The 18,642-nt window shown below is 47.2% G+C and overlaps 1 protein-coding gene across 1 annotated transcript in view; it reads left to right on the top strand.

Moving 5' to 3' along the window:
* The window catches only part of LOC141101556 (uncharacterized), a 22,360-nt gene extending 3,940 nt beyond the window's left edge, over positions 1-18,420 (top strand). Inside the window, exon 4 of the mRNA XM_073590677.1 lies at positions 17,178-18,420. Coding sequence (XP_073446778.1) covers positions 17,178-18,295 — 1,118 coding nt within the window. The 3' untranslated portion in view covers positions 18,296-18,420. The remainder of the gene's footprint in view (positions 1-17,177) is intronic.
* The last annotated feature ends 222 nt before the right edge of the window (positions 18,421-18,642 follow it).

The raw sequence follows: 18,642 nt of genomic DNA on the forward strand, positions 1-18,642 counted from the left end.
TAAACGGTGTGTCTGAAATACTGCATATTTGGTCTTGAATTATTGTAATCAACAAACTACAAAGAATGATACCATGTGCGTGTTTGTGCGAACTTCCTCCTGCGAGATACAGTTATATTAAGTTTTGTAGTTTGATTCTAAATCCAAGAGTAGGGGGCAGACCCTCTCCAGACTGCCCCTTCCGTGATGTCACACAGCAGAGGCTATAAGGCATTCCCTTGGCAAAACCAGTTCAGAGCAGCTGAAGTCCTCATGCCAGAGAGACGTGCCGATGAGTGGCGACGTTTGGTTACGTGCCCCTCCCCCTCCAGCCACATAGGATGCCTAAAGATTCATAAGCAACCGTGAGTGTACTTTCTGTTTTCATCCACTTTTGTTTTATACTTGTATCTGTACATATGTAATGTCTCAACTTTATAGCAACTTTCATCTATATAATCACTGCCCTCATTTTGGGGAATAAATGATATAATAATTCAGTCTGTCTTCATGCTCTTAGAAATGAACTATACGCCTTATTTAGATAATCGCTACTAATTTGGGGTTTGTCACGGACCCTCTTAATTAACTCTGTGATTAAGTAAAGCGTGGCTGGTGGCAGCGTAATGTGCGCGGCTGCCGAGACTAGCTGGCAGTACAGAAGGGTCTTATATTGCTGAATGAGGGGCTGCGGCCACAGCATTGATAATTCCTTACTGCAGTAGTCTAGAGGTCAGTGCACAACAAGCAGCCCATCCGGCGGCTAATTATCCTAGGTGCAGTTCCCTGACTGACCTGAGGGTAAGGGGGGCGCCGGAGAGCTGCAAGTTCCAAAGTGGAACTGAGAAAGTGGGATATACATAAATATTCGCAGTTCTTGGAAGGTTGTTAGCAGAGGTGGGGGCATCCAAAATAACCCCCCCTGTGGTAAATTGTTAGAGCAAGGTTAGTTTGCTGCATTTTGTTCACATGGTGCCAGTGGTAGATAACTAAGATAAGCCCCCACTTTGCCTGTGATAGCCATGTGCCGGCAGTGTGTCGCGTCCCTCCGTCCACTGATACACCCGTGTCAGTGGTGAGATTGTGACATATTGGTGACACAGGGTCTGCTGTCCGTCACGTTTTGGTGGCAGCGGGACCCCTGTTCGTCATATTTGGTGGCAGCTGTGGGCTGTTCATCACACACCTCAAAAATACGTGGTAACTCCATACTCCATAAGATCTATATGAGAACAAAAAACTCTCGGAAATGAGGTCCTAAGTTTACTAAAGAAAGGAGGAAATGGAGTCAACCACCAAAATCCTGTTCCCACACTGCCTTATGACAGTATTAGATCTCAGCGACGCATACTATGACGTCCCCATCCACAAAGACTACCGAAAATACCTCAGACTGCCGGTCTCTATAAATGGCGAGATGAGTTTCAATACAGGGCCCTTCCGTTCGGAATATCTATAGCCCACGAGTTTTCACGAAACTAGTGGCAGAAATGATGGCCCACCTAAGGCAGCAGGACATATTAATAATTCCATGTTTGGACGACTTTTTAATAGCAAGCGACTCGGCTCAAAATGCAAGGAATGGAGGGACAGAGTGATGAACACTCTACAGAACCTCGGCTGGCTTCTAATCCTGGAAAAAATCAAGGTTGCAGCCCAGCAAAATTCAGGAGTTCCTAGGACTAACACTGGAATCAAACACCCAAGAGTGTTACCTCCCGGACCACAAAAAGAGAGAATTGCTCAAATGATAGCAAAGGCGATTCAGATCCCTTCCATGACACTAACAAAAGCAATGTCACTACTAGGCTCTCTCCTCTCTCTCCGCCTGCCTGCCGGCGGTCCAGTGGGCACAGCTACATAGGAGAGATCTCCAATGGGATGTATTAGCCAACCAGTTAGCATTAGGAGGTCACTTAGAGGGTCGCATTACCCTAGATTCCAAAACTTCATTCCCTAGCCTGTTGGGGAAACACAGACAACCTATCCAAATGGATTCCGTGGGTAATAAAAATCACATATAATTACCGCGGATGCCAGTCCCATGGGATGGGGAGCACACATGAACAGCAGGGTGGCTCAGGGGGAATTGGGAGGCCAGGAATTAGAAGCCTCCTCAAACCAAAAGGAACTCTGGGCAGTAGGCTATGCCTTAACACACTTCCTATCCATGCTGCAAGGTCATCATGTCCGCATATTTTCGGACAATCAAGTGACAGTGGCCTATATAAATCACCAGGGGGGGGATCCAGGTCCCGAGCCCTAATGAACACGTCCTCCAAAATCCTCACCCTAGCCGAGATAAACCTACTATCTCTTCCTGCACTGCACATACAGGGAACAGAGAACCAGACAGCAAACTTTCTGAGTTGCACTCAATTGCGCCAGGGAGAATGAGCCTTTAAACGGTCCATTTTCGGCAGATTGTGGAAATGTGGGGAATCCCAGACATAGATCTGTTTGCCGACTACAAAAATAAAAAAGTGGAAGAAAAGGGGGAATCCTCGGGCCCTGGACGCCTTGATGCTCCCGTGGACACAGAACCTAACGTATGCCTTTCCCCTGATCATTCTCATTCTGGCTGTCATAAGGAAAGTCAGAGAGGATGGGTCGAGAATGATACTGATACCCCCCTTCTGGCCAAAAAGAACTTGGTTTTCCTGGCTGAGAATGCTCTCGATAACTGACCCCTGGATCTTACCAGATCTCCCGGACCTACTGTCTCAGAGACCAAGGTTACACCCTCGGGCAGTGAACCTCCATTTTATAGCATGGAATTTGAAAGGGCACTGCTGAGGAAAAGGGGGTTCTCCGAAAGCCTAGTTTCTACACTACAAAAGAGTAGGCAACCGACCACGACGAGCCTATGGGAGAACTTTGAGGAAATTTCTGTCCACCTCCGGGACAAGGGTTCAGGATGGGGTCCAGATTGACAGAATTGTTGAATTTCTGCAGAGGGGCTTAGAGCAGAGACTGGCGGTTAACACACTGAAAATACAGATAGCAGCCATAGGTGCCCTTTATAACCAGGATATGGCAGGCAGCCCCGGGGTAACATGGTTTATTAGGGCCGCAACCAGGTCCAGGCCAATAGTCAGCCTGAAATTACCATTGTGGGACCTGAATCTCGCACTATCCGCACTAACAGGTCCCCCGTTTGAACCTATCCAGTCAGTACCCCTAAATATCTTATCATTAAAAACTGTGCTTCAGGTGGCGCTATCGTCGACTCGCAGGGTGAGCGATATTCAAGCTTTATCAGCGGCGCCACCGTTTACTAAAATACTAGACGACAGAGTCATCTTAAAGCCTGACCCGGCATATCTATCTAAAGTAGCATCACATTTTCATAGGTCCCAGGAGGCAGTCCTTCCTTCCTTCTGCCCAAACCCTAGGAATAGGGGAGAGGAAAGATTTCATACCCTAGATGTAAAGAGGTGCCTAGTTCAGTACTTAGAGGCCACCAAAGAATGTAGGAAGGAAGGCTCTCTCTTTGTGTGTTTCCAGGGACCTCGGAAGGGACTCAAAGCATCTAAGAGTACCCTGGCAAGGTGAATAAGGGATGCGATTGCCAGGGCATATTCATCAAGTGGAAATACCATCCCGGAAGGGTTGAGAGCTCATTCCACAAGAGCGATGGTGACCTCATGGGCTGGAAGATCGGAGGTATCTATAGAACAGATCTGTAAGGCGGCCACCTGGTCATCACCTTCTACCTTTTTCAGACACTATTGTTTAGATCTAGCCTCTACGTCTGACCTGACCTTTGGGAGAAGGGTCCTTCAGGCTGTGGTCCCTCCCTAAGCTACAAATCTCTGAAATTCTCTCCGTGGTGCTGTCATGGGTGAGAGGGAATAGCTTAGTTACTCACCGATAACGGTGTTTCTCGGAACCCATGACAACACCCGCTTATTCCCCCCCTTCATGTGTGCGGTGAGCACGTTTTACTGTTCGTAGATTGGTTTTCATTTAGACACGGTGCTTCTTGATAATATGCAACATTACAATGTTATGTATATTCTTTTGTTGTTAACTAACCTGGAGACCCTCTGATGCTCTGTAACCAACTGGGGGCGGAGGAGAGGTGCCGCCCTTTTTATCTGTAGGTTCCTGTACCTGATGGGCGGATCCCCTCTCTCCATGGTGCTATCATGGGTTCCGAGAAACACCGTTATCGGTGAGTAACTAAGCTATTCACCCTCATTTTTTTTCCAAAGGGTAACAGGAGAAATTGGATGCCAAAAGTTGTTGAGCAATTTCTCCTGAGTACGCCCATACCCCATATGTGGAAGAATACTACTGTTTGGCCGCATGACAGAGCTTGGAAGGGAAGTAGCGCCATATTGGAGATCAGATTTTGCTGGAATTGTTTGTGGGTGACATGTCACATTGTCAGAGCCCCTGAGTTGCCAGGACAGCATAAGCCCCCAAAAGTGACTACATTTTTCCAAATACTTCCCTGAATGAATTCTTCTAGTGGTACAGTGAGCATACTGACACCACAGCTGTTCCATAGAAGATTATACCATTGGGCAGTGAAGAAAAAATAATAACTGTATTTTTCGGACTATAAGATGCACCCAAAATTTTCAAAAGGAAAATAGGGGAAAAAATGTGCCAAATGGGGGTCCATCTTACAGTCCGAATTCAGCTTATCGGGGGGATCAGCACAGGTGCAAGAGTGGTCACAGAGGTTGTTTGGTGGCCCAGGCCTCCGGAAAATCCCATCCCAGGCTGGTGTGGCAGCGGTGCTCTGTGCTGGGGTGGCAGCGCTCTGTGCTGGGGCGGCGGCAGCGCTCTGTGCTGGGGCGGCGGCAGCGCTCTGTGCTAGGGAGGCGGCAGTGTTTTGTGCTGGGGCGGCAGCGCATTGTGCTGGTGTGGCTGCAGCGCTCTATGCTGGGGCGGCGGTGCTCTGTGCTGCGTGGGGGGCTATGCCGCCATTTTGTCAAAGCCGGAGGCCCCTGCAGCTCCATTGCTGCGATGCGGTGGCAGAGATCTGAATCCGAGCATGCGCCGCCCACGGCGGCCATTTTTCCGGAGACCACCGCATCCCAGCAATGGAACTGCGGGGGTCTCCAGCCTTTGACAAAATGCCGGCGGAGCTCTCCACGCAGCACAAAGCACCACCGCACTTTAGAATAAACCCTAACAGTAACTCTAACTTTAGCCTAACAGTAACCCTAACAGTAACCCTAACTCTAGCCTCAACACTAAACCTAACTCTAGCACTAACTCTAACATGCCTTATCTGTTTCTTTTTACTTTATAGCACAATCGCTGACTGACACAGCTGTTTGCAGCAGCACTTGTAACACTGTTTCTTCTCTAATCTCTCACTGACAGGAGATCTGAGGCAGATTGCCCAGAAAAGTTTGCTGCTACAACAAACTTATCTAGTGATTTGTCTCATTGGCTGGTGTGACACTGACGTCATAAGGACCTGAACCAATCAGGTCTCAATGAGGTCGGGGGTCACAGGAAGCGCTGTGTGCCAGAATCCCCCAGTTATAAGGTACATGGGGGGCCCGATGAGCACAAAACCGCTGACAAGCGTCGGCGGTGCACAAAGTCCTGCTAGCGCCGACGTTTATCTACTCTTGGTGGTCACAAAGCGGTTAAGTTAAGGGTACCATAATTCCTGTCCAGGCCTATTTCATGAGTTAAAAAAAAAAAAAAACTGGAGTCTGAACTGAGAAGGTAAGTTAATGTGTATGCACAATGTAAGTGCATATTAACACATGACCATTAACCAGAGAAAACAAAAAGCAAAAAACACAAATATCCTAAAATAAAAAATAAATTTCATGAGTTTTACTTTTTTTTTAAATACTGTGGAAGCATGGTTAAAAAGCTATGGTGTAACTACAAAGTTATGGGCCCCTATGCGAACTTTCAAATGGGGTCCCCCCACCCCGGGCTGCCACTAGGAGTTTCGGGGACCCCATACTGGCAAAATTTTCGGGGCCCCCTTGAGACCAGCCTCCATCCCCCGAACTGTCCACAGCCTCATCGCTCCCATAATTCCACCCCCACATAGAGAATGAAAGGAGCAGAGGGCAGATGTCTGACTTGCTATACCATAGAATATAATGCCGCCCCTCATATTATATAACACAGCCTCCCCCATAGAATATAATGTACCCCCCATGGTATATAACACAGCAGCATAGTACATAGCACAGCATCACTGTTAGCGTGAGTGGTCTGGAGCAGGAAACCCCGGGAGTGGACCCTCTGGACCGTGGCACCGAGGGACCCCGGGCGAGCTGCCAGGTGGAACCGACCCCTATACAGGGACCGTTAGGAGCAGGCCCAGGGGTTCGAGTACCACGGTAGCCGGTACCAAGAGGGGCGGCTCAGGATGGATCGGAGTAAGACTGAGACTGGAGTAGGACGGCAGGAACACTGAAGGCAGGACTGGAGTAGGACGACAGGAACACTGGAGGCAGGACTGGAGTAGGACGGCAGGAGCACTGGAGGCAGGACTGGAGTAGGACGGCAGGAACACTGGAGACAGGACTGGAGTAGGTCGGCAGGAACACTGAAGGCAGGACTGGAGTAGGACGGCAGGAACACTGGAGACAGGACTGGAGCAGGAACACAGAAGACAACTGCGGAAGAGAACAAGGAACACGGGAAGCAGGACTGAGAAGCTGCTGCGGGGAGCAGCCGAGAACGGAACTGCAGGAGCAGAGCGTACACGATGTAGCGAGGCCAGAGTGCTGGAAACACAATGATCAGGCGCCTCCCTCAGGGGGAAGCAGCCTGATATGGCCCCGTCTGGTCCACCATTAGTCCAAAGGTGCTTCCGGGTCAGGGCACAGCCGGAGCATAAGAAGCAGGAAGGAGGCGCGGCCGCGGCCTATGGTGCATGCGCATAGCATGCAGGGACGGCATCGGTCACGAGCCCGTCTCAGGTGACCGCTGCGGCCGTCGGGTGGAGAGAGGCTGCGGCATGGGAGCGGAGGCCAACTGCGGCGTGGGAGCGGAGGCCGGGTGAGTATGGCGGAGTGATGTAACCATCACATAGTATATAGCACAGCATCACATGGTATACGGCACATTACCGCATGGTATACAGCACAGCACCCCCCCATTCTATACAACACAGCACCCCCATGGTATACAGCGTAGCATGGTATACAGCCCCCCATGGTATATAGCATCGCATGGTATACAGCACAGCACCACATGGTATACAGCACAGCAACCCACCATGGTATACAGCACCCCCTGTTGTGAATTCGCTTTCTGGCCTCCCTCTGGTTATTACTGAAGGTAGTGGAGCTGGTCAGATTGACAGAGGGATTGTGAGTTCTCTTTCTGGGCTCCCTCTTGTGGTTACTGGAGGTAATGGAGCTTGTTGTGAGTTCATTTTCCCCTTCACTACTGAGGCCCGATGAACTCCCTCTTCTGGTAAGGAAAGGTAGTGAGCCTGATTATCAGGCACCTGAGCCTAATGATGATGACTGGCTGAGTGGAGTTACGGACTGGATATAAGGCTGCCTACGCCCTTCTGCCCTGCGGGTGATTTCTCTGTGGGATCCTTGGAGACCAGTCTGAATTCCTGCTCTTCTAAAGCTAAGTTTTTCTGCTCTGCTTTTTGCATTTGTGCTTTGACTTTGTTTGCTTTGTTTTTCTGGATTTCTGCCATTCCCTGCTGGGGTGAGCTGAATTCCTTTAGCTCTGTCTTCTGAAAATACCTGAGTGCTGATATAGTTTTTGAAGCCTAGCTGCTTCAGGGTCTTTTTCCATATCAGCTGTTGGCTTATGTCTTTGATAGGGTTTTGGCAGATTGCAGACAGCAACCTTCCTTTCCTGTCCTATTCGCATTAAGCATGGGGATGAATGGAAGACGGCGTTTAATACTCCGGAGGGACATTTTGAGTACCTGGTGATGCCTTTTGGGCTCACTAATGCCCCTTCTGTCTTACAGTGCTTCATGAACGATATTTTCCGAGATTTTGTCGATAAATTTTTGATTATCTATCTGGATGATATTTTGATCTTCTCCAAGGATTGGGATTCTCATGTGGAACATATTCGGACTGTGTTCCGGATCTTGAGGGAGAATTCCCTGTATGTCAAAGGATCTAAATGCCTTTTTGGAGTACAGAGGATTTCTTTTTTGGGATTTATTTTGTCTCCGTCAACTATTGAAATGGACCCGGCCAAGGTACAGGCCATTTACGATTGGGTTCAGCCCACTTCTTTGAAGGCCCTCCAGAAGTTTTTGGGTTTTGCTAATTTTTATCGGAAATTTATAGCAAAATTTTCTAGTATTGCCAAGCCATTGACTGATTTGACTAAGAAGGGTGCTGATGTGTTAAATTGGTCTCCGGAGGCTGTTTCTTCCTTTCAGGAGCTGAAGCGAAGATTCACTTCCGCCCCGGTTTTGCGGCAACCTGATGACCCTGCTCGTGAGAGCTTACAATCTACAATGAGGTGAGGGAGATACAAAGTACAGGTGTGTATTTACATTTGTATTTTTACAATGAAGGTCCAGCCATTTTGAGGGAGTGAAGGATGGATAGAGATAGTGAATGGGCTACACACGCACACTTACACATAGAATGACTTTGATTAGTGAATGTGATAGGCCACTGTGAACAAATGTGTTTTGAGGGAGCGCCTAAAGCTATGCAAATTGTGGTTAGTCCTAATTTCTTGGGGTAGAGCATTCCAGAAGATAGGAGCAGCATGGAGAAGTCTTGGAGTCGGGAGTGGGAGGTACAGATTAGTGCAGAGGTAAGTCGAAAGTTTGCAGAGCGCAGCGATCGGCTATGCCGATAGACAGAAATGAGGGAGGAGATGTGGGGGGGTGCCGCACTGTGGAGAGCTTTGTGGGTGAGAACAAGTACTTTGAATTGGATCCTATAATGAATGGGCAGCCAGTGTAATGACTGACGAAGAGCGGACACGTCCAAGTACCGATTAGCCAGATGGACGACCCTGGCAGCTGCATTAAGAATGGACTGGAGAGGGGATAGTCAAGTGACAGGGAGGTGTTGTGAGTTCATTTTTCCCTTCACCAGTGAGGTCTGATGAACTCCCTCTTCTGGCGAAGGAAGGTAGTGAGGCTGATTACCAAACAGCTGATGACTGGGTCACAGGAACTGATGACTGGATATAAGGCAGCCGACGCCCTGCTGCATTGCTGGTGATTTTCCTGCTGGATTCTTGGAGACCAGTCTGATTTCTGCTTCTCAAAGCTAAGTTTTGCTCTGCCTTTTGTACTCTTTAGTTCTGGTTTTGTTTGCCTTGTTTTATGGAGTTCAGCCATCCCCGGCCGGGGGTGAGCTGAATTCCATTTTTGTCTCTGATCTGTTGATCTCTGGCTCTGTCTTCAGAATTTACCTGAGTACTGATATAGTCTTTTTGAAGCCTAGCGGCTTCAGGGCCTGTTTTTCCTCCTTCGGTGACTCATCCATTACAGAATCACCAGCCATACCGCAGATCCTAGGGTACTCAATAGCAGGAAAGAATTGTAAGAAAAAAAAAAGGTGTCAGAATTTCTTTGTGTATATTTTTTCCTCTATCTCTGAGGCCGTAGGGGGAATTTTTCTTTTTCTCTCAATGGAGGTGAAGCAATTGTCTGATCGTGTGGAGCAGCTCGCTGCGGAAGTGCGGGGAATTTCCGCCTATCTTACTCATTCACATGCTGCTGGACCAAAGATCCCTACTCCTGATGTGTTTTTTGGGGATCGGTCTAAATTTTTGAATTTCAAGAATAATTGTAAATTATTTTTTGCCTTGAAGCCTAACTCGTCGGGGAGCTCCGCGCAGCGGATTAAAATTGTCATGTCTTTGCTGCGCGGCGATCCCCAGGATTGGGCGTTTTCTTTGAAACCTGATGATCCTATTCTAAATAATGTGGATGCATTTTTTCAAGCCTTGGGGTTGTTGTATGATGAACCTAATGCTATTGATCAGGCTGAAAAGGCCCTGTTGGCATTGAGCCAAGGTCGGGATTCTGCAGAGTTGTACTGTCAAAAATTCCGAAAGTGGGTGGTCCTTACTACCTGGAATCATGATGCCTTGGCAGCTCTCTTTCGGAAAGGTTTGTCAGAAACCGTAAAAGATACTATGATGGGATTTCCTGTTCCCTCAGGTCTTGACGATTCTATGTCATTAGCCATTCAGGTTGATCGGCGTTTGCGTGAACGTAAGACCGCACGAGAGGTGTTGCCACCTGTTGAACAAATGTCTGAACCTATGCAATGTGATAGAGTTTTGTCCAGGGAGCAACATCAGGAGTTCAGAAGGCGTAATAAGCTGTGTTTTTTTTTGTGGAGATGCCTCGCATATTATTTCTGTCTGCCCTAAACGAGAGAAACGTTGTGCTCACACGTTTTCTGTGGTTGGTGTTCAACCTAAGTTTCTTCTGGCAATTACTCTGATCTGCTCCCTGTCCACATTTTCCGCTAAGGCTTTTGTGGATTCGGGAGCAGCTCTGAACCTGATGGACTTGGATTTTGCTAAACGTTGTGGATTTCCTATGACACCTTTGCGGATGCCTATCCCTTTGAGGGGTAATGATGCGACTCCTTTGGCGAAAAATAAACCTCAGTTTTGGACCCAGGTGGTAATGCGGGTCGCCCCAGACCATCAAGAAAATTGCAGATTTTTGGTGTTGCATAATTTGCATGATACCATTGTTCTGGGGTTTCCCTGGTTGCAAATCCATAATCCAGTTTTGGATTGGAAATCTGTGTCTGTGGTGAGTTGGGGTTGTCGGTGTGCCCTTAGTGATGCTCCTGTTTTCTCCACCTCTCCCCAGTCGCATGATGTTCCTGACTATTTGGCTGACTTTTATGATGTATTTAGTGAGAATGAGTCTGCGTCTTTGCCTCCTCATAGGAGTTATGACTGTGCAATTGAGCTGAGCCCGGGGTGCAAATTTCCCAAGGGTTGGCTCTTCAATTTATCTGTACCCGAACACGAGGCTATGCGATCCTATATTAAGGAGGCGTTGGAGAAGGGTCATATTAGACCATCCTCGTCACCCTTAGGTGCCGGTTTTTTTTTCGTGGCTAAAAAAGATGGTTCATTAAGGCCTTGTATTGACTATCGTGCCCTCAACAAAATTACTGTTAAATATCAGTATCCGTTACCCCTGATTTCTGATCTATTCTCCAGAGTTAAAGGTGCTTGCTGGTTTACCAAGCTTGACCTCAGGGGGGCGTATAATCTTATTCACATTAAGCATGGGGATGAATGGAAGACGGCGTTTAATACTCCGAAGGGACATTTTGAGTACTTGGTGATGCCTTTTGGGCTCACTAATGCCCCTTCTGTCTTCCAGTCCTTCATGAACGATATTTTCCGAGACTTTGTGGATAAATTTTTGATTATCTATCTGGATGATATTTTGATCTTTTCCAAGGATTGGGACTCTCATGTGGACCATGTTCGGACTGTGTTCCGGATTTTGAGGGAGAATTCCCTGTATGTCAAGGGATCGAAATGCCTTTTTGGGGTACAGAGGATTTCATTTTTGGGATTCATTTTGTCTCCGTCAACTATTGAAATGAACCCGGCCAAGGTACAGGCCATTTATGATTGGGTTCAGCCCACTTCTTTGAAGGCCCTCCAGAAGTTTTTGGGTTTTGCTAATTTTTATCGGAAATTTATAGCTAATTTTCTAGTATTGCCAAGCCATTGACTGATTTGACTAAGAAGGGTGCTGATGTGCTGAATTGGTCTCCGGAGGCTGTTTTTTCCTTTCAGGAGCTGAAGCGAAGATTCACTTCTGCTCCCGTTCTGCGGCAACCTGATGTCTCACTCCCGTTTCAGGTAGAGGTGGACGCCTCTGAGATTGATGCAGTAGCTGTTTTGTCCCAAAAAGATCCTGTGACATCTAAAATTAATCCCTGTGCTTTCTTTTCCCGAAAGTTCTCCCCATCCGAACGTAACTATGATGTGGGGAATCGGGAACTGTTGGCCATGAAATGGGCATTTGAGGAGTGGAGACATTGGTTGGAGGGAGCTTGACACCAGGTTGTGGTCCTTACTGACAACAAGAATTTGATTTACCTGGAGTCGGCCAAACGCTTGAATCCTAGACAGGCTAGGTGGGCCTTGTTTTTCACACGTTTTGATTTTGTGGTCTCTTTTCTTCCTGGCACTAAGAATGTCAAGGCAGACACCCTCTCTAGGAGTTTCTTTGCTGATTCTCCTGTTGTGACCAAGCCTGCTACCATCTTAGGCGAGGGGGTAGTTCTTTCTGCCATCTCGCCCGATTTGAGACGTGCTCTGGAAGAGTTCCAGGAGGACAAACCTGAGCGTTGTCCCAGTGGAAAGTTGTATGTTCCTGACCAGTGGAGGAAGAAGGTGATGTCTGAAGTTCATTGCTCTGCATTGGCTGGTCATCCAGGTATTTTTGGTACTAGAGATCTGGTGAGTCAGTCTTTTTGGTGGCCCGCCTTGTCTCGTGATGTCTGGAATTTTGTGCAGTCCTGTGGGACTTGCTCCCGGTCTAAACCTTGTTCTCGCTCTAGTGGGTTGTTGATGCCTTTGCCGGTGCCCAAGAGGCCATGGACCCATATTTCAATGGATTTTATCTCTGATATGCCTGTCTCTCAGAGAATGACCGTTATTTGGGTGATTTGTGATAGATTCTCTAAGATGGTCAACACCTCGGCAGGTGGAGCCTTCTGCCTGCCCAGGTGTTGACACTGTGGTGGAGAGAATGCATCGGATCTGGGACCAAGTGGTGGATAAGTTGTCTCTCTCCCAGGAAAAGGCCCAGCGGTTTTCCAACCGGCATAGTACCATTGGTCCCCAGTTTAAGGTGGCTGATATGGTTTGGTTGTCATAAAAAAATATCGCTATGAAGGTGGCTTCTCCTAAGTTTAAAGCCTAGATTTATTGGACCTTACAAGATTTTGGAGATTATTAATCCGTCTCTTTTCGGTTGGCTCTTCCTGTCACGTTTAAGATTCATAATGTGTTCCATAAGTCCTTGTTGAAGAGGTTTGTTGAACCAGTAGTTCCTGGGGTGGCACCTCCTGACCCTGTATTGGTTGAAGGTAACATGGAGTATGAGGTAGAGAAGATACTGGATTCCCGTCTGGCTAGACGGAGACTCCAGTATTTGGTTAAGTGGAAGGGTTATGGTCAGGAGGATAATTCCTGGGTCTCTGCCTCTGATATTCATGCCGAAAGATTGGTGCGTGCCTTTCATCGGGCTCACCCTGATCGCCCTGGTGGCATGGATGAGGGTTCGGTGACCCCTCCTCAAGGGGGAGGTACTGTTGTGAGTTCATTTTTCCCTTCACCAGTGAGGTCTGATGAACTCCCTCTTCTGGCGAAGGAAGGTAGTGAGGCTGATTACCAAACAGCTGAGCAGGTAGATGATGACTGGGTCACAGGAACTGATGACTGGATATAAGGCAGCCGACGCCCTGCTGCCTTGCTGGTGATTTTCCTGCTGGAATCTTGGAGACCAGTCTGATTTCTGCTTCTCAAAGCTAAGTTTTGTCTCTGCCTTTTGTACTCCTTAGTTCTGGTTTTGTTTGCCTTGTTTTATGGAGTTCAGAGATCCCCGGCCGGGGGTGAGCTGAATTCCATTTTTGTCTCTGATCTGTTGATCTCTGGCTCTGTCTTCAGAATTTACCTGAGTGCTGATATAGTCTTTTTGAAGCCTAGCGGCTTCAGGGCCTGTTTTTCCTCCTTCGGTGACTCATCCATAACAGGGAGGCCAATTAATAGAGCATTGCAGTAATCCAGGCGGGAGTGGATCATTGCTACAGTGAGGGTTTTTGTTGCTTCCATGTTGAGAAAAGGGCGGATTCTAGAGATGTTCTTTAGGTGTAAGCGGCAAGAGCGGGCAAGAGATTGTATATGGGATGTGAAGGAGAGATTGGTGTCAAACATAACACCCAGACAGCGTGCCTGATGCCGGGGTGTTATTGTGGTACCACCCACAGAGAGGGAAATGTCAGATTTAGGGAGGTTAGTAGACGGCGGGAGCAGAAGAAGTTCAGTTTTGGAGAAGTTGAGTTTCAGATAGAGAGTGGACATGATATTGGAGACTGTGGACAGACAGTCACTGGCGTTCTGTAGTACAGCGGGGGTAAGGTCGGGAGAAGACGTATATAGTTGTGTGTCATCAGCATAAAGATGTTACTGAAAGCCAAATCTGCTGATGGTCTGTCCAATTGGGGCTGTGTAGAGAGAGAAAAGAAGGGGGCCAAGGACTGAGCCCTGAGGTACCCCGACAGCAAGAGGAAGAGGAGATGACGTGGAGCCAGAGAACAAAACACTGAAGGAGCGGTCAGAGAGATAGGAAGAGAACCAGGAGAGAGCAGTGTCCTTAATGCCTAGTGACTGGAGCCTAGAGAGTAGGAGATGGTGGTCAACAGTATCGAAAGCTGCAGATAGGTCAAGAAGAATGAGTAGAGAGTGGTCACCGTTACGTTTTGCTGTCAGAAGGTCATTGGTCACTTTGATGAGTGCAGTTTCAGTCGAATGTAGGCGGCGGAAGCCTGTCTGTGAAGGGGAGTGAGTGGAGAGGTAACGGGTAAGGCGGGAGTAAACTAAGAGTTCCAAAAGTTTAGAGATGAAGGGGAGATTGGAGACTGGTCTGTAGTTGTTGGTGCAGGATGGGTTGAGAGCGGGTTTCTTTAGTAATGGAGTAACAATGGCGTGTTTGAAGGAGGATGGGAAAATGCCCGAGGAGAGGGAGAGATTAAAGATTGTAGTTAGGTGGGTTGTGACGACTGGAGAGAGAGACTGGAGGAGATGTGAGGGAATGGAGTCAGTAGTGCATGTAGTCGGACGAGAAGAAGAGAGGAGTCTGGAGACTTCTTCTTCTGTGATGGGATCAAATGTGGAAAGTGAGCCAGGGGAGATGCAGGAAGGGATGGGAGTCACAGCACTTGGTGGTTGAGAGATTTCCTTACGGATATTATCTATTTTTTCTGTCAAGTGGGAGGCCAGGGCATCAGCACAAATGTCTGTGATAGGGGCTTGTGCTTTTGGCCTGAGGAGGGAGTGAAAAGTGTCAAAAAGTTTCTTGGGGTTGTTGGCTAGTGAGGAGATCAGGGTGGTGAAGTAGGTCTGTTTGGCGAGGTGAAGGGCAGCATTATAGGTTCTTACATAAATTTGAAGTGGATGAAGTCTTCAGGTGTGCGGGTTTTTCTCCATAGGCATTCAGCACTCCTAGAGCATTGCTGGAGAAGTTGAGTTTGCGATGTGAGCCAGGGCTGTTTTACTCTGTGCTGGGAGGTTCTGAGGGTGAGGGCAGCTACTTGGTCAAGGGTGCTTCTAAGAGTGTCATTGTAGTGATGAACAGCCAGATTAGGACAGGATAAAGAGGAGATTGGGGACAGTGATGAGTGTAGGGAATCTGAAAGTGTCTGAGGGTTAATGGCTTGTAGATTTCTGACTGTGTGGTAGGTAGGAGTAAGCTGGGGTGGGCGAGGATTTGTGAGCGTGAAGGAGAGAATGTTGTGGTCAGAGAGTGGAAGCGGTGAGTTATTTAGGTGGGAGATTGAACAGAGCTGACCGAAGACCAGATCCAGGGTGTTACCGTCCTTGTGTGTCTCAGAGGTTGAAAGCTGCGAGAGGCCTAGAGAGGTGGTTAGTGATAGAAGCTGGGATGCAGATGTGGAGGTAGGGCTGTTAATGGGGATGTTGAAATTTCCCAGGATGAGGGTTGGAAGTTCTGAGGACATGAAGTGTATAGCACAGCACCCCCCATGGTATACAGTCCCCTATGGTATACAGCATAGCACCCCGCCATGGTATACAGCACGGCACCCCCCATGGTATACAGCACAGCACCCCCCATGGTATACAGCACAGCACCCCGCCTTGGTATACAGCACCCCCATGGTATACAGCACCCCCATGGTGTACAGTACAGCACCCCCCATGGTATACAGCACGGCATGGTATACAGCACGGCACCCCCCATGGTATACAGCACGGCACCCCCCATGGTATACAGCACTGCATGGTATACAGCCCTGCATGGTATACAGCACAGCACCCCCCATGGTATACAGCACCATGGTATACAGCCCCCCCGAGAATGGCCCCACAGTCCTGGCTGTACTGTTGCATAAACTAAAAGAAAAACTCTCCTCACCTTCTAATCGTGCTTCCGCTGCTCCCAGCTCCTGTCTCCTGCTCTGCCTGATAAACAGTTAGTGCGCATGTGTCAGAGGCAGACAGGGGAATGATGGGAGAGGGAGCGTCGGCTGACGCTCTCCTCCATCATTGCTTTGAACTGTACCGGCATCATAGACGCTGGTACAGTTCAATGCGGCGGGGGGGTCGGTGCTGACATGGTGCCTCTCTGACCCCCCTCCCGCCCAGCCTGCCCCGCCGCTGGGGCCCAATGCGGGCCTCCTCTGCTCATTGGGCTCCATACGCCAGTCAGGGCATTAATGCCCTGACTGGGGGCCCAGACCCCTAAGCGCTCCGGCCCCTGTCGCAGCTGCGACCCCTGTGACCGCGGGGGTCATTTTTTTATTTATTACTACTTTTGTCAGATTCAAGATATTTCTGTCACCATTGTGGGTTTTTCTATCATCAAACGAGGGGTACCAGCAATTTAGACCACAGGAGGAGTGAATATTTTGATTCCACAGCCACTTTCCGGAAATTAACACGCAGTGGATGTTGGAGAGTGAAAATTACACATTTGCCATTTTGATACCCAGCACATAATGCCCAGATTGTGCTCCAGGAGACACACACCAAAAATTAAGTGGATTCTTCTCACTATAATATTGCTAAATACAGGGATCCTAAATGTTGTTTGCGCACACTGCAAGACTCCGGAGTGAGAGCGGATTTTGCTGGATTGGTTTATAGAAACTCTTGCTTTTCAACAGCCTTTGAGCCACTAATAGTGTGGGAACCTCTGTTTTTCCAATGACAGATGATGGACCTGAGTGGGGACTTGTTTTTGTGAGATGAGAATTGGTATTATTTTTGCTTACATAACATTGATTGGTTTCTTTCTATTTGATATTTGGGAGGCAGAATGAACGGACAGTTGAACACCGCACACTACTGGTTCATCCAACAAGGTTTTCTATTAGACTGTGAATTGTCATTGTCTTGGTAAATAATTAAAGTTTTTTACATAGCTTGCCATTTTTATGGACAGTTTAAGTAGAAATGTTCAAGAATATAAAACTCAAGGATATTTTATTAAAAAAATTGTTTTTTTATCTTAGCAGATGACTGTACCAGGAGATCAGAGGGACAGCTGACATCTTCAACTATTAAATCTGATGATCTTGAGATCCTACAAGATACAACTGAAGTGATTACCATTACTCCAGATATATCATCATCCATTCACAGCAAAGATCTGTCATCTGATCCTATGAAACAGGTCCCATCTTCTGATTCATTACCGACTACTAAGGAAAATCAAAGTCACAAAAGAGACATTAAAAAGCAAACTGCTCCTAAAGCAAAGAAGTCATTTTCATGTTCAGAATGTGGGAAATGTTTTAACAACAAATCACATTTTGTTACACACCGGAGAACTCACACAGGGGAGAAGCCTTTTTCATGTTCAGAATGTGGGAAATGTTTTAACAACAAATCACATTTTGTTACACACCGGAGAACTCACACAGGGGAGAAGCCTTTTTCATGTTCAGAATGTGGGAAATGTTTTAACCAGAAAGGGAATCTTGATAAACACCATAGAACTCACACAGGGGAGAAGCCTTTTTCATGTTCAGAATGTGGGAAATGTTTTACACGTAAATCACTGCTTGTTACTCACCATAGAACTCACACAGGGGAGAAGCCTTTTTCATGTTCAGAATGTGGGAAATGTTTTGCACATAAATCACTGCTTGTTACTCACCATAGAACTCACACAGGGGAGAAGCCTTTTTCATGTTCAGAATGTGGGAAATGTTTTGCACATAAATCACTGCTTGTTACTCACCATAGAACTCACACAGGGGAGAAGCCTTTTTCATGTTCAGAATGTGGGAAACGTTTTAACAACAAATCACATTGTGTTGCACACCAAAGAATACACACAGGAGAGAAGCCTTTTTCATGTTCAGAATGTGGGATATGTTTTAACCTGAAAAGAAATCTTGTTAAGCACCAAAGAACTCACACTGGAGAGAAGCAATATTCATGTTCAGAATGTGGGAAATCTTTTGCAGATAAATCACTGCTTGTTACTCACCATAGAAGTCACACAGGGGAGAAGCCTTTTTCATGTTCAGAATGTGGGAAATGTTTTAATCTTAACTCAAATTTGGTTAGGCACCAGAGAACTCACACAAGGGAGAAGCCTTTTTCCTGTTCAGAATGTGGGAAATGATTTGACCGGAAAGAGCATCTTGTTAGACATCACAGCAGTCACACAGAGGAAAAGCTTTTTTCATTTTCTTAATGTGGGAAATATTTTACTTGAAAATCAACTGTTAATAAACATCAGAGACATCACATAGGGGAGAAGCCTTTTTTATGTTCATAATGTTGGATCTTCTTAAAGGGGTTGTCTCTTGTCATTCCTCATGTTTACTGATGAAAGGAAAAAATAAACTTTATTAATTCCAAATGTAAAACTATACCCATAATTCACTCCCTGAAGGTTAGTCAGTAGGTGACTAATAGGTTGAGGGTATATAGGATGAGGTGACATATACACACTCACTCTCCAAGCCT

Source organism: Dendrobates tinctorius, unplaced genomic scaffold (genome assembly GCF_039654945.1).
Source record: "Dendrobates tinctorius isolate UK_male_01 unplaced genomic scaffold, ASM3965494v1 ptg000119l, whole genome shotgun sequence".
Classification (NCBI taxonomy): Eukaryota; Metazoa; Chordata; class Amphibia; order Anura; family Dendrobatidae; genus Dendrobates; species Dendrobates tinctorius.